The sequence below is a fragment of the Morone saxatilis genome, unplaced genomic scaffold (assembly GCF_004916995.1).
Source record: "Morone saxatilis isolate NCDOM2014 unplaced genomic scaffold, NCSU_SB_2.0 Contig4, whole genome shotgun sequence".
Classification (NCBI taxonomy): Eukaryota; Metazoa; Chordata; class Actinopteri; family Moronidae; genus Morone; species Morone saxatilis.
The window spans coordinates 1,441,245-1,454,293 of record NW_023339984.1 but is presented as its reverse complement, the minus strand read 5'-3'; the positions used below and the strand labels follow the sequence as shown (position 1 = coordinate 1,454,293).

At 41.1% G+C, this 13,049-nt stretch overlaps 1 protein-coding gene across 2 annotated transcripts in view; it reads left to right on the top strand.

Annotated features, from left to right (window-relative positions):
- mllt3 (MLLT3 super elongation complex subunit) overlaps positions 1-13,043 on the top strand; it is a gene marked incomplete in the record, with an annotated part of 50,460 nt that extends 37,417 nt beyond the window's left edge. The window contains 7 exon segments of one of the 2 annotated variants that reach the window (XM_035674843.1): positions 3,123-3,192; positions 4,400-4,453; positions 5,531-5,669; positions 6,179-6,275; positions 6,994-7,062; positions 8,897-8,968; positions 12,441-13,043. In XM_035674843.1, the coding sequence (XP_035530736.1) occupies positions 3,123-3,192; positions 4,400-4,453; positions 5,531-5,669; positions 6,179-6,275; positions 6,994-7,062; positions 8,897-8,968; positions 12,441-12,572 (633 nt within the window). 2 annotated transcript variants of the gene reach the window in all.
- Positions 13,044-13,049: the final 6 nt, after the last annotated feature.

The following is a 13,049-nucleotide window of genomic DNA, read 5'->3' as shown; positions in this document are numbered from 1 at the left end:
GAGTCCTTGCTGCAGCGACCCAGGGTCCGAATCCGACCTGCGGCCCTTTGCTGCGTGTCATCCTCACTCTCTGCCCCCCTTTCCTGTAAAAAATATATGACATAAATGTTGATAATTTCTTGCATTCAATGATAATTGTGGTCCTTTTTGTCCCTACTGGATTTGAATCATTCTAACAGGTATGACCATTTAAAAGTGTATTAAATTTGATTCTATATAGTATTTAAAAGTCATACATAAACCCTTTATTGGCATTTATTTGTGTCCTCAATAGTCCTGAGTCTGTGTCTTTTTAGAAAGAAAACTAGAACGCTTGCACCCTGATGAAAATTCCTTTTGCACTCTGTCACATTTGAATTCATTAAAGTGGATCATGATTAACTCTAATGGCTTCTTTAAATTTGCAATTGTGACCAACTTGAATTAACTGACTGACAGGGAAGTTTTCCCTGTCCTTTAAAATCACGACTTGCTCATGTAGCACTGATGGGGTGAAGTTGAAATGGATCCAGTACGTACAAATGAGTTGTTGGATCACTTGCTACAGTTCTGTGCTGTACATTTGCCACACTGAGGCTTAAGTCAGGTGGCCACTAGATGTTTCATCAGAGAAAATCTCATATTATGGGGGTGTGATTGTCTTCTGATGTCCGCCAGAGTGTCCATGCGGTTTGCAGGTGCTTTGATAACAATGGACTATATTGTCTCAGATGTTTTCTTGGAACTTAATCCCTGTTTCTGTAGCATTCTCTCATCTCTTCTCTGAAAGTGCACATCACAGCAAAGAGGCAGTTTGTACAACTCTGCAGTGGCAAGATGTCAGGAATGTGGAGTAAAAGAATCCGCACAGTGCTCGGAGCACTGCCCATTCTCTCACCTGTGCACACCTGGAATCCCTGCAGAGAGCACACGTGGATGACCAGTTGGTTCCAAAAAGCAGTGATGTTGACTCCTCTGTCAGAACATATGAAAGGAGTTTTTCACCGCCTTCTGAAGGAGAGTCTTTCTGATTCAAAGTATCACCTCACTCTTTGTTCTTTTAATACTTATATATTTGTTAGGCATTAGACATTTGAAGAACACAGCCATGAAATAAACTCATTCTTTGCCAAGCATATATAGTGCAATTTAACAGTATAATACAAAAACCATGCTAATATTATAATAAATTATGCTTTTTATTAAATGTGTACTAATGGCCAAAACGGAACGGTTATATACTATGTCATAAAAAATTAGTATAACCAAACAATGACTTAAATGGAAGCAGAAAACAAGAAAATGCAACCAGCAATTCTTGTATCCAAACCTACAACTGAGCCAGAGGTAGCAGGAATCAAACCCCAGGTCACTGTGGTGGTGGACACTCCTGCTCCTCCTCTCTACCCCCAAATGTAAGGTTCTTTGTCCCCGACATGAAATAGGTTCAACATGCTCATATCTTATTTGTAGCAGACATGTTTGTTTGAGTGCAGTCATATACACAATGCTGAACACCACACTAGGGATGGGACGATATACAATATTATCATGGTGAAATTTAATGTGGTAAATTTACGTTATTGGAATGAATCAGGATAATTGTGCCTATCCTCATATGAGGGACTTGAACAAGCTGTCTAACTCTCTCTAACGTAGTCATATATGGATTTCCTGAATGGGGGAAATCCATATATACAATATATTATAAGTATTGTACAATAAGTCATAGTCATTGTCATGAGCACTCTTCTGTTCCAGCACTGCTTGTGTGTGTTTCGTGCACATGTGTGGTGAATCATTAGACTGTGATTTATGAAGCTATATGTAGACCTGAGGCTCGAGCCTGGCTCTTTTCAGATGAAGCCAGCTCCACGTGGATTTGTTGGATGGATGTTGGCTTTGGGCCCTGACACACCAGAATGACTTCAAAGAATTAGTGCTGACTAATGTGCCACCTCATGTCTTGTTAAAAGCAGCACTTAAACTCACCTCAAAGGCTACAGTCAGTGACCAGCTGGCTGCTGACATGCTGTAGACTTTATTTTTCTACATCACTGAAAACAAACTGGCAACCATTATTACACAACTGTGAATCTGATAAAATAGTGTCCACTGGGGCTGGGCAATATGGCCAAAAAGTAAAAGCTTTTGTTTGTTTGTTTGACTAAAACATAATTAAACATCTGAAACATTTTGAATTTAATGTGCAAGAATAATAAAATATCTGTACTTGCAGGGCTGTTATCATTATGCATATTCAAAACTAGAACTAGACATGTTTTTCAACCACGTCCAAAGACAGATGTGTTTGTGACTGTTCCTAACGGCCATACTTAAAGGTGGCAGGACTAAAAGTAACCTTTTCTGCATGTTATAACAATGATTTTCACAATGTATACATTTTATGTCATGCAAAAACAAAAGTTGTATTTAATCTATGCCCCAACTTTAGTGTCACTAAAGCTACGTTCACACTGCAGGCTCAAGTGGCACAAATCAAATGCAATCTGATCTTCTCAATTCTGATTTGGGCCACTTTCATACGTGGTCCTAAATCCGATACAGGTCTGATTCTTTGCAATGTCACTGTTGCAATGTTTAATGTCCCTCAGATCAACATTTATCGTGCTCTACAGGGCCGTGTTCACACTGGAACCTGATATGGGCTGCATTTTAAAAACAATGTAGCGTAACTCAAATTTAAAGGAGTACTCCAGTGTTTGAATATATGTTTCCCATAAAGTATACGTAAAAGGTTAAAATTGAAGCAGCAGGGACGGAGATATCCTGACTTTTAGTCTCTAATATGGATCAAGTAAAAAAAAAAAAAGCTAGAGCCTACAATTCCCATGTTGCAAATAGATAGGACGGATCTGAGAAAGAGATGCTGTCTGCTTAATACTCATGTCTTTCATACTCCATGTCCACTCAATTAACTGTGAGGATTTTTGCTGGACAGAATGTGGAACTGTTTTATGCATTTAATTTGCAGTATTGTATTGGAACTCTTTTATTAAATCGGAAAAAGTGGAAATGGTGAATGTATTATGGCATGAAAGTCGTCAAATGTCACAGAATATTGATGTAAAAAGCGGTATTGTATTTTATTTAACACTTTTGTTTTCTCTTCTTCCTCCCAGTCCGAACAGCCCAGTCCAGCCAGTTCCAGCTCCAGTTCAGGCTTTGCTCCCACACACCACAAACGACAAGGTAATTTTCTGCAACGTACATACAGCTGATCTCATGTTTATTGTCTCATTAAGTCAGAACTGATGTGTATAATGCGTTTTAGTAGAAATAAAAGGAGCTCAGTCAGTGTCAGAGCCTTAAACCACACTGGCATTTCCTTTCAAACTGAACATAACACTGAATTCTTTTTCGGAGACAAGGAGTCTGTTTGCTTTGGTATCACTTTACAGGCCAATTTCAGTATCAGGGCCACTGTTGGAAAATACAAAATTAGAAAATGTTGAGGATTAGAGTCCAGTGTGTAACATTTAGGAGGGTCTATTGTCAGAAATTGAATATAATATTCATAGGTATGTTTTCATTAGTGATCTTTAGAATGAGTTGTTTTTAAATACAGAGGGAGCGGGTCCTCTTCTATGGAGTCCGCCATGTTGAACTGCCATTTTTGTACAGTAGACCAGAACAGACAAACCAAACACTGGCTGTAGATAGGACCTTTTGCATTTTTTTGCACGTTTCGCAGCCACCACAGTTTCACCTTCGCACTGGGAAGGGGAGACTAAATCAGAGATTTTTTATAATATATTTAGTTTTGTGCAAAATAATGGCAAAGGTCAAGGGTGCCTGTAATAAGTGCAAAGGGTTGATAAGAAGAGAGCAGGAAACTGCTGTTTGCAATTTTTGTTGATGTTAGTAATGGAAATAAGTTCAAAATATTGAGCTTTCTTGTGGTACTTGAACGTTGAAGTGGCCATCCTATGTGACAATACCAGCAGTGGCTCCAAGACAATCTGAGTTTGAAACTCCTGCACTAAATCAATAAAGTAAATATATTTTGAAAATGTTACAGGAAAAAAGATGAAATGTTGAGAAAAGCCATGTTATTATGAGGTAAAGCCATTATTTATAAGAGAAAATTATAATATTTCTTGATTACAGGATAATTTCACTTGAAATAGTTGTAATATTATTATATAATGGAATGACGTTATTCTCAGAATCTTTTTGTCTGACAGTTGGCATAATATTTGGTGGTAGAGCTCGACCTGAATCACCAGACCCGTTCAAACTATTTTCCAGTGTAACCCACTTATCAGAACCCCTTATTTGAAAGTGAAAACGAAGGCAAACAGTGATACTATGCTGTCGGTCAGTAAGAGGGCAAGGTGAGTCTAGAATGTATTGTTTGGTGACCTCTGCCTTTGTGTTTAATTTTCTCTGGATGCAGTGGTGGACTTCATCATCAGGAAAAGGGTGGCTATTCCTGCCACTACCCACACAGGTAACAGTCCCTCTGAGACCTGTGAGCCCCTCCCCCACACCCTTTTCACATCTGCATGGGGAACATGCACCCTGAGAGAGGAGACACACTATTCATCTCCACTGACTGTCCACACGTCAATGAGACACACTGTTGCACTGAGTGTTCCTTCATCACCATGAACTCACACTGTACTTTAGTTGAAGTTTATTACTTACTTGAAAAATCAAATGAAACTATATTTGTGAGCTATCAGGGCTCTTACTAAAGGGTGTCCTACTGTTCAGGTGATGGGGAAAAAATGATCAGGGATGATAAAAAAAAAAAAAAAGCCAATAATAGGAAGCTGTTTTTTTCACAGATTATCTGCCTCGTCTACTACTGTCAGGATACAGTGAAGGTTTCAGCAAATATGACAAAGTTATTTATATGAAAGTTACCTACTGCAGCTTTAATCTCTGACAAAGGTGTCAATGTAGAATTGCGACCGAGTACACAATTCAAGAGTGCGCACACTCAGTTACACAGCCAGAAAGCAAACCGTGACAGTACCATCTGAAAGCAGTTACTATGCCATGCTGAAGCAGTTGTGAGATTTTGCACTTACTGGTGTCACCGGTAGCCAAACCGGCAAAATGTATTGTATTTTATTGGCTTTAATGGATAGTGACAGCAAAGGGGGGATGACACACAGTCAGCTCTGCGTCAGCCCTACCAGGTGAGCTACCAGGCCTGCCTATTTTTAAAGATTTAGACTTCAGTAGGAACCAATGGGCTTAGAGCTGAGAGCCACAGACAGAGTAGGGGAGTCAGGGGAGACTAACACATTGTTGGTCTTTTTGTGGGATTTGCTGACAAAATATATAAAAACAGACAGCCTTATCAAGTATAAATGTGTCCCTGCTCTTACTGGGATCAAACCAGCATCCGTTCTGCAGCCATGAGCTCCACTGGATCATCCCGCCATCCCTCCACCTCGCAGCATGATCCACTGCCTCATGCATGTTTGTACTCATGCTTAATTGTAAATAATAACAATAATAATAAAAAGACTCAATTGCAGTGTGGTCTCTTGTGTTCTGTCTCACTCACGCACAGTGCTGGGCCCGCTGCAGTCAGTCATGCAGGATCTGCACTCAGACGACAACGATGAAGATTCAGAGGATGACGACGACAATGACATGGACTCTGACGTGGAGCGACCCGCACACACACACCTCACACACCATCAACGCAGGTCAGTAAATGGTCACAATCACAACGGGCCAGCTTGTGTCATTAAAGTGTAATCATAGACACAGGCAGCACATACTAACAGGATACAGACACTGTTTAACTAGACTATTGCAGTTTGGGTTGTTGAGGGGCAGGTTTGTGATTTTCTGTGTAACCTCTCACTGGAGTGAATTTTGGCGTGTTCTCACATGCAGAATGGTGAGCTTGCACTTAAAAACAAGCTTGGGTTTGGCACAGGACTCTGATCACCACATTGTGCGACTCCAGTCAGAACTTGTCTGAATTTACACTTTACACTCAGTTTCCGGGTTCCCCTGAGTAGCAGTAAATATGTTTTCAGGTTGGCTATACCACTGCAGTGCCAAAATACCCCCTTTTTGAAAACGTGTGGAGGCGGTAACAGTCTCAGGTTTGTCTCAGTTAGATCCAGGCAGCCGCACTGAAAAGGTATAATGCGTTTTTTGATCTACTGAAGCATTTATTGTCTTTTCTCCTGCAACTCCTACCCAGGGTCAGTCTGAGTGATGGCAGTGAGAGTGACAGCTCTTCGCCTTCACCCCCACACCGCAACGACGCCCCGCCCTTACTTAAGACTACTAATAACCAGGTAAGATAATAGTATACTATGTATCAGGTATTTTGTCAGTGTAATTCTGTCGGTGTAATGTACCACAAGGGGAAATCAGGCATTTAAGGCATACTACGTAGGATTTTCCTAACAAACAATATATAGACTCGTACAAACATAATCCCTCTCAGTCATCATTTATGACCCTGTGGAAGCATGTTTCAGTGTCTGTATCTGAAGACCCTGCAGCCCTCCGCCTTCTTATTTTTCTGTGTACGGGACGTTTCTGGGTGTCAACCTTTGGACACCGTGCAAGATCTGAGGTCAGGACTAAAATAAAAACATAGGGTTAGATCGGTTACTAGGTTACATCGACGTCTCTGTCACTCTCTTATGCTCTCCAGCTCTGGCATAGCACTAATGGAGATCTATGCAAGGCTATGACCAAGGGATTGGGCTACACACAGCAGACAGTGCAGCTTCAGCAGGATTATGCGGAGGAGTGGAGATGCTTTAGAACGGAACCACTGTGAAACAATCAGAAAATAAAGTTTTTATTATTATTTATTTCTCTGATTCACTGCTTTGTTCTCTTGTGTCGGCCTTGCCGTCTACCTTGTTCTACCATCGCTGCTCTCAGTTAAACCGGGGGGAGGGGTCAACTTTGAAAAATCCTGTATAGTATGCCTTTAATGTATGTAGCTTCAAGTCATGCAGAGTGACTTTGATTCAATGTGTTTACTCTGTCCTCTGTCAGATACTGGAGGTGAAGAGTCCCACCAAGCAGAGCAAGCAGGACAAGAACAAAAACCTAGATTGTGACAAGGTACACAAAGCTTTTTTTTTGTTCTTCAGTAGAAAGCAGCCCGTATGAATTAGATTGTATATTACCAGTAACATATGGGAGCTGTGCATGTTCAGCACCTGACTTCAGTAGAGTCTGGGACCGTATGTTACACTATTCAGACAGACAGTGATGCAGGGTTGATGTCTGTTAACTGTTGCTTTGAATGGGTTAACCTACTTGCTCTTGACCTGTATAACATCAGGGTTCCCACGAGTCCTGGAAAAGCTGGAAAACCTGAACGTTTAGAGAGTAGTGTTCCAGACGTTGACACACCGGGAAATTAATTAAAATGACCAAATATCCTGGAAATAATTTATGTATGGAAAATCTTTATTGTATTTTAGCCTGTGCTGTGTCCAAATTAATGGTATGGTTGTAGGACAGCTGTTGTCAATTCGGAAAGCGGAAAAATAGGCTAGCCAAGTGCGCCACAAAAGCGAGCTAACACAGAGTGTCCCTTAAACGGTGACCACCTATGGCTGACCACTGTATGTGAGTAAGTGCTATCCTATAATGTCCTGGAAAATGTTCTGGAAAGGTCCTGGAAATTGATTTCTTAAGAGTGGGAATCCTGAACATGGTTTTGGTACAACACCTGTAGAAATACTTGGTGCTATAGTTATTATAGAGTTGATGTAACTTCATAATTGATTTTGGCAGACAGCTCTTAACTAACTCATGCTGTGTTTAAGTGGAGTTCCTGAATTTTCCAAAGATACCAAAATCAGGTCTGAATACTTTACTCAGTATAAACATCATATGGTTTCAATGACAAAGAATAGATACATTATGTGATACCGTCAGGCAGACACATTTCCAATCTTAAAGCTACTTAAGAGGAAACATAGGGGGAAAACTGGCTTGTACAAACTTAAAAGGTGACTAACAACAAAATAAACCAGTGTAGGTGTTGCAGCAGTTGACAGCTCTGCTAGAAAATACAATTATATATATATATGTGGACAAATATATCACGTTGAGAGCCAGATCTTATTTAAAAGCAGGGTTGGGAGGGTTATTTTAAGAATGGAATATAGTTACTAATTAAGTCGTCCTTTATAGGTGAATAGATGAAAGTGCTGATCTCACCTGACAGAGAACGAGGGTCAGCCTACCTTCTGATACAAGCAGGGTTCCCACACACCCTGGAAAACCTGGACATTTTTAGACCAGTTTTCCAGTGATGGAAACACCTGGAAGTTGATTATAATGACCAAATATCCTGGACATGTTTGTATTTTTGCCCCTGACACAGATCACCTGTGTAAACCTTGGTGCATATTTAGTTTGAAACTCGACTGTTGGAAGGATAAGCTGTATGATACTTCAAAGTAGCTTTATCAGATGCAAAGAGGAACTGACAGCAGTGATCGGTTCTCATATCTGCATCCATGCAGCATCGAGTTTCTTGTTGCAGTAGTCATACAGGCACAGTGATGTTAATTGTAGCTGCAACAAAGACTTTCTAGAAGATGACTTTTCTGTAGTAAAATAATAAAATCAATTCTACTGGATTTGAACTCTTACTTATGAGCTATGGCCACATTAATGTAGTCAAGTTGCCCTTAAATTGAAAAAAGGGAGGTTTGTAGATAAAAGATCATTTATAAAAGTTTAAGAATGTCGGTAAGAATTCTAGCTGTACCCCGCTGTGTGTGCAGCAGTTATTTGGGTCTTGCAGCCTGGAGACGACTCTGGTATGAAGGGGTTAAATGTGGGTTGAGCGTGTGTTCATTGCCTCACAGCAGGTTTGTGTGTAAAAGTGGCATATGAAAGCCATAAAGCTAACAACACGTTGCTGTGTGTTTCCCAGGCTTACCTGGACGAGCTGGTGGAACTGCACAAGAGACTGATGACACTAAGAGAAGGTCATATACTGCAACAGGTATGTATGATGGTACACTGTCAGGTAGCATCACTGTGCAACACTGTCAACTGAAGGTGATTATTATCATTTCCTTTCTGCTGTGCCGTTTTTCACTCCGCCTGCCTCCTCTCATTCAGCTACACATCTCCCACAATGTATATCACATGTGGGCTTATGGATAGTATTAGTGAACACTGTGATGTGTTTATGTTGGCCGTCATGGCTGTTTCTGTGGATTCAGTATGTCCTGTAGCTGCACTGCAGTCGTCTGTTGGTTGAAGCTGCCTCTTCTGTCTCTGCTGTGCTGGATTTCTCCCAGAAATACTGTTAAAAAAGTCTCAAATGATGAGGTCCAGAGGGAATAACTTGGTCTCAATGCTGAAGGACAACATCGTTTTTAAGATGAGCTGAGAATATTTTTCACCTCCTACATTATGCAGTTGAACTGAATTACTCAGTGTGCTCAGCAGGGTGCATGGGTTGGCCAGGGATTGTACCACTGCAGTGTTTTCTGACTTACTTGAACACTTTTTATTCCTTAAAAATAATGAACAATATATCTTTTCCCTCTGTCCCTTCTTTCGAGTGCACCAGAATGCTTCAGTTACATGTTAAAACCTTGTTATTTGGGTTCAGGGTTGTAACGTTTGCAGACCTGAAAATGTCCCATCACTACAACCTTCCCCCAGTGTGTGCACAAAATAACACTTATTTTTATAGCAAGCAGTTTGCATGTTTTTGCTGTTCAAAACCATAGACTGTGTCCGTAGTCTCCGTTACACCACCTATGGGTTTGTGAAGAGCCGCTGTGAAGCACAGTGTGAGCGGCTCTGACCGTGGCCATCTTCGAGTGTGGGTGGAGCTGAGGTGGGCTGAATGAGGTCTAGTTACTGAAAACAGCAGCCTGTGACAGCACCCACCTGTCACTCAAAGCGGCCATGCCCATAGTTATACATAACTTTAAGCCTTAATACAATTTAATTTCATTAGACCCGATAGCTCACCTGGTAGAGCTGGTGTTACGGGTACAAAGAGTCTTTGCTGCAGCGGCCCAGGGTTCAAATCTCATCATCTCCTCTCTTTTCCCCTTTCCAATCACTCTTCTGTCACTATCAATTAAAGGTAATAAAATACATTTAAATAATATATATATATAAACACATACATATCTAATTTAAAGTGGTGAGTTGTATAAAAATTCACCCCCCATACAGTTCTCATTTACAGGGGAAATTAGCTATAGAGACCAGAATAGTCTTTGTACCAGGCAGTAAACATGTTTACTTCTACTATAAAGGTGGGCATTTTAATATGTGGCCTTATGGAGATTGACTCACTGCTGGAGCCAGCCTCAAGTGGCTGTTAGAGGAACTGCAGTTTTTGTTACTTCAGCGTTGGCTTCATTTCTCAGAGCGGTGAATTTGTCAGTGGGTAAAAGATGTAGTATTAACTGTCGAACAGTTTAAAAAGTATCGGGCTTGAAGTATCTACACAGTTGACTAAGAAAATTCACAATCACTCAGTTATAACATAATGTAACATTAGCTAACATTAGTTAGTTAGCTAGCTAGCTAGCTAGCTAGCTATCTTAACAGCCAAAGTGAGACAGCAAGCTAATATTTTCAGCTTTGTCTGACATGTTGTAAGTCTTCAGCCCCACCTAGCACTGCTGACTCAATTCACAGTCTGACCTCTTAAAAACACAATAAATATACATATACATCTAGAAAATAAAATAGTCTACTATTTAAATGAAACTGCACTCATAATCTTAAAAGTATCAGATTCAATTGACAATAAGAAAACATTTAATGTAGTGGAGGTTTGATATTATCACTTACATTCCTGCATTATTATCTCCTGTGGAAAACTTACACTGAACTGCCAAGCTCCAGATATAAAGTGAAAAATGCATTGGCTGCCTTCCCACAGTTTTCCCTGATCTCAGCATAATACCACTACCTGCCAGTGCTATTGGTCAGCTGTATTGTTGCGTCGGATAAGAAGAGGAGCTGTGATCTGTTACAGATCCTCTGCAATCTGCAGCTTCATCTGGAAGCAATGAATTATTTGGTTAACCTCTCTGCACCTAAGAGATTGCATGTTTCTTGCTTATATTCCCGGGCCCTATCATATGACGGTATTAGTGGATCTTCCCGGCTGCAGCTGCCAAGTTCTGCCTCGCTCTCCTAACGAGACGTCTGGCTCTGAGGAAAGAAGAAATCTCATCCAAAACAGCTTTAACTCGCGCCGTAATCAAGCTAATCTAGCCGAGTTCACCAACTGGCTCCACTTCCTGTTACAAGAGATGGAAATGATTAACTCGCAGCCTCTCCTGCACACTGGCGGGAACCACATATTGTATCACAGAGAGCGCTGTAATGCAGATGGCGCCTCTTCAGACAGTGGAACACAACATGAGTTTGGTAGCTGTTGAAATGAATCCCAAACTGCAATGAAAATGAGCAACCAGGCCGACGAACACAAGGCACCACAGTGAGAGAGGTGACGCCTGAGCATCTGACTTAGATCTACCCTGTCATAAAAACTGGCTGTAATTTTCCCCACATTTTTAAGAACTCTACCTACACATATTATGGTGTTCCTTCTCCCAACCACAAGCTTCTTTTTCTCCACTGGGTACAAAGTCTAAAACCAGTAATACACAGGAAAGGTACATGAAGGAGGAGGCCTTGCTCATTTTTATTACACTGCAAGCTTTGCCCAAACTGTAGAACTCTTGTACGCCGCATCTAACCAGATCAAATGTGTATGGACCCTGTTTTCGTCTTTCGTCTGAACCACTCTGCTCTGCGTTTTCTGCAGGGTTCCCACGTCCTGGGAAACCTGGACATTTTCTACTCACAGAAACATCTGGGAATTGATTAAATTGACCAAATAAAATAATCTATGTTGTCCTGGAAAAGCTCAGACCACCTCTGAGCTGTAGTCAAACTGAAGTCAGTTTTTAGAGCTGCGGTAAAAAAGCAAGCATGCCACCAAAGTGAGCGAACAGTCTCTCTTAAACGATATGTATTGCCAAGAAAATGTCCTGTAAAGGTCTCGGAAAACGATTTCTTGAAAAAAAGAGTGTGAACCCTGGTTCTGACGTACTCACCTTCAGCATGCTTAGTCAGAGATTTAATGATGATCCATTTCATCCATTTAATGTTTCAAATTGTCCTCCCAACAGGAAATGCTGAAAAAATAAGATTCATTTAGCTAACAGTGCTAACATGGTTAATGCTTCCTGTGGTAGTTTCTACTAGTGTATGCAGGAAGTAATGTCAGTATAAACATTACATGTATCTATCAGTAGCTAATGAATGGTTCACATTGAAAGAGGCTGACTGTGTTCTGATGTTATTTCACTACTTTGGTTTCATATTTAATGAATCCTAAATTGGGCAGATATTTTAACTGCATACGCAGGTTAAATGTTCAGACATAATAGAACTTGTGTTTACCCGTGGTACTCTCTGTCCTCCAGATTGTGAACCTGATTGAAGAGACGGGACACTTCCACATCACAAACACTACTTTTGACTTCGACCTTTGCTCCTTGGACAGAAGTACAGTCAGAAAACTCCAGAGTTACCTGGAAACCTCCGGACTGTCCTGAGGCTCTGAGCAGCTGGCTGCTGGATCTCGTCTCCACACAGACTTTTGATTTTTCTTGAATACAAACTCCCACCTTTGGATGCAATGCAAAAGCCCCCCCCCCCCCCCCCCNNCCCCCCACTGTGGCTGGGTCCAGTTGCTGTGTGTCCAGCCTGCTGGTTGGACTGGGCTCTCTGAATGAAGAGGTGGCCCCGCTACAGAAACCAGAGCCAGGTGTTGTGAGGTGTGAGCCCTGTCGATCAGGAGATCACCCGGAAAGCCTTGAAAACTTCACTTGATTTATAGGAAAAAAGTGGGGAGTGGCGACCTTGTTGCTCTTAATGAATGTGCATATTGTTACCATGTATGTTTCTTGATTTGTTGTTCATTGTGACAAATGCATGGTCAACATTGCCTTACAACATTGTAAGTCTTATTTATTGAATTTAATTTGCAGGTGTGCGTGTGTGTGTGCGTGTGTGTGTGACTGTGTGTGTGT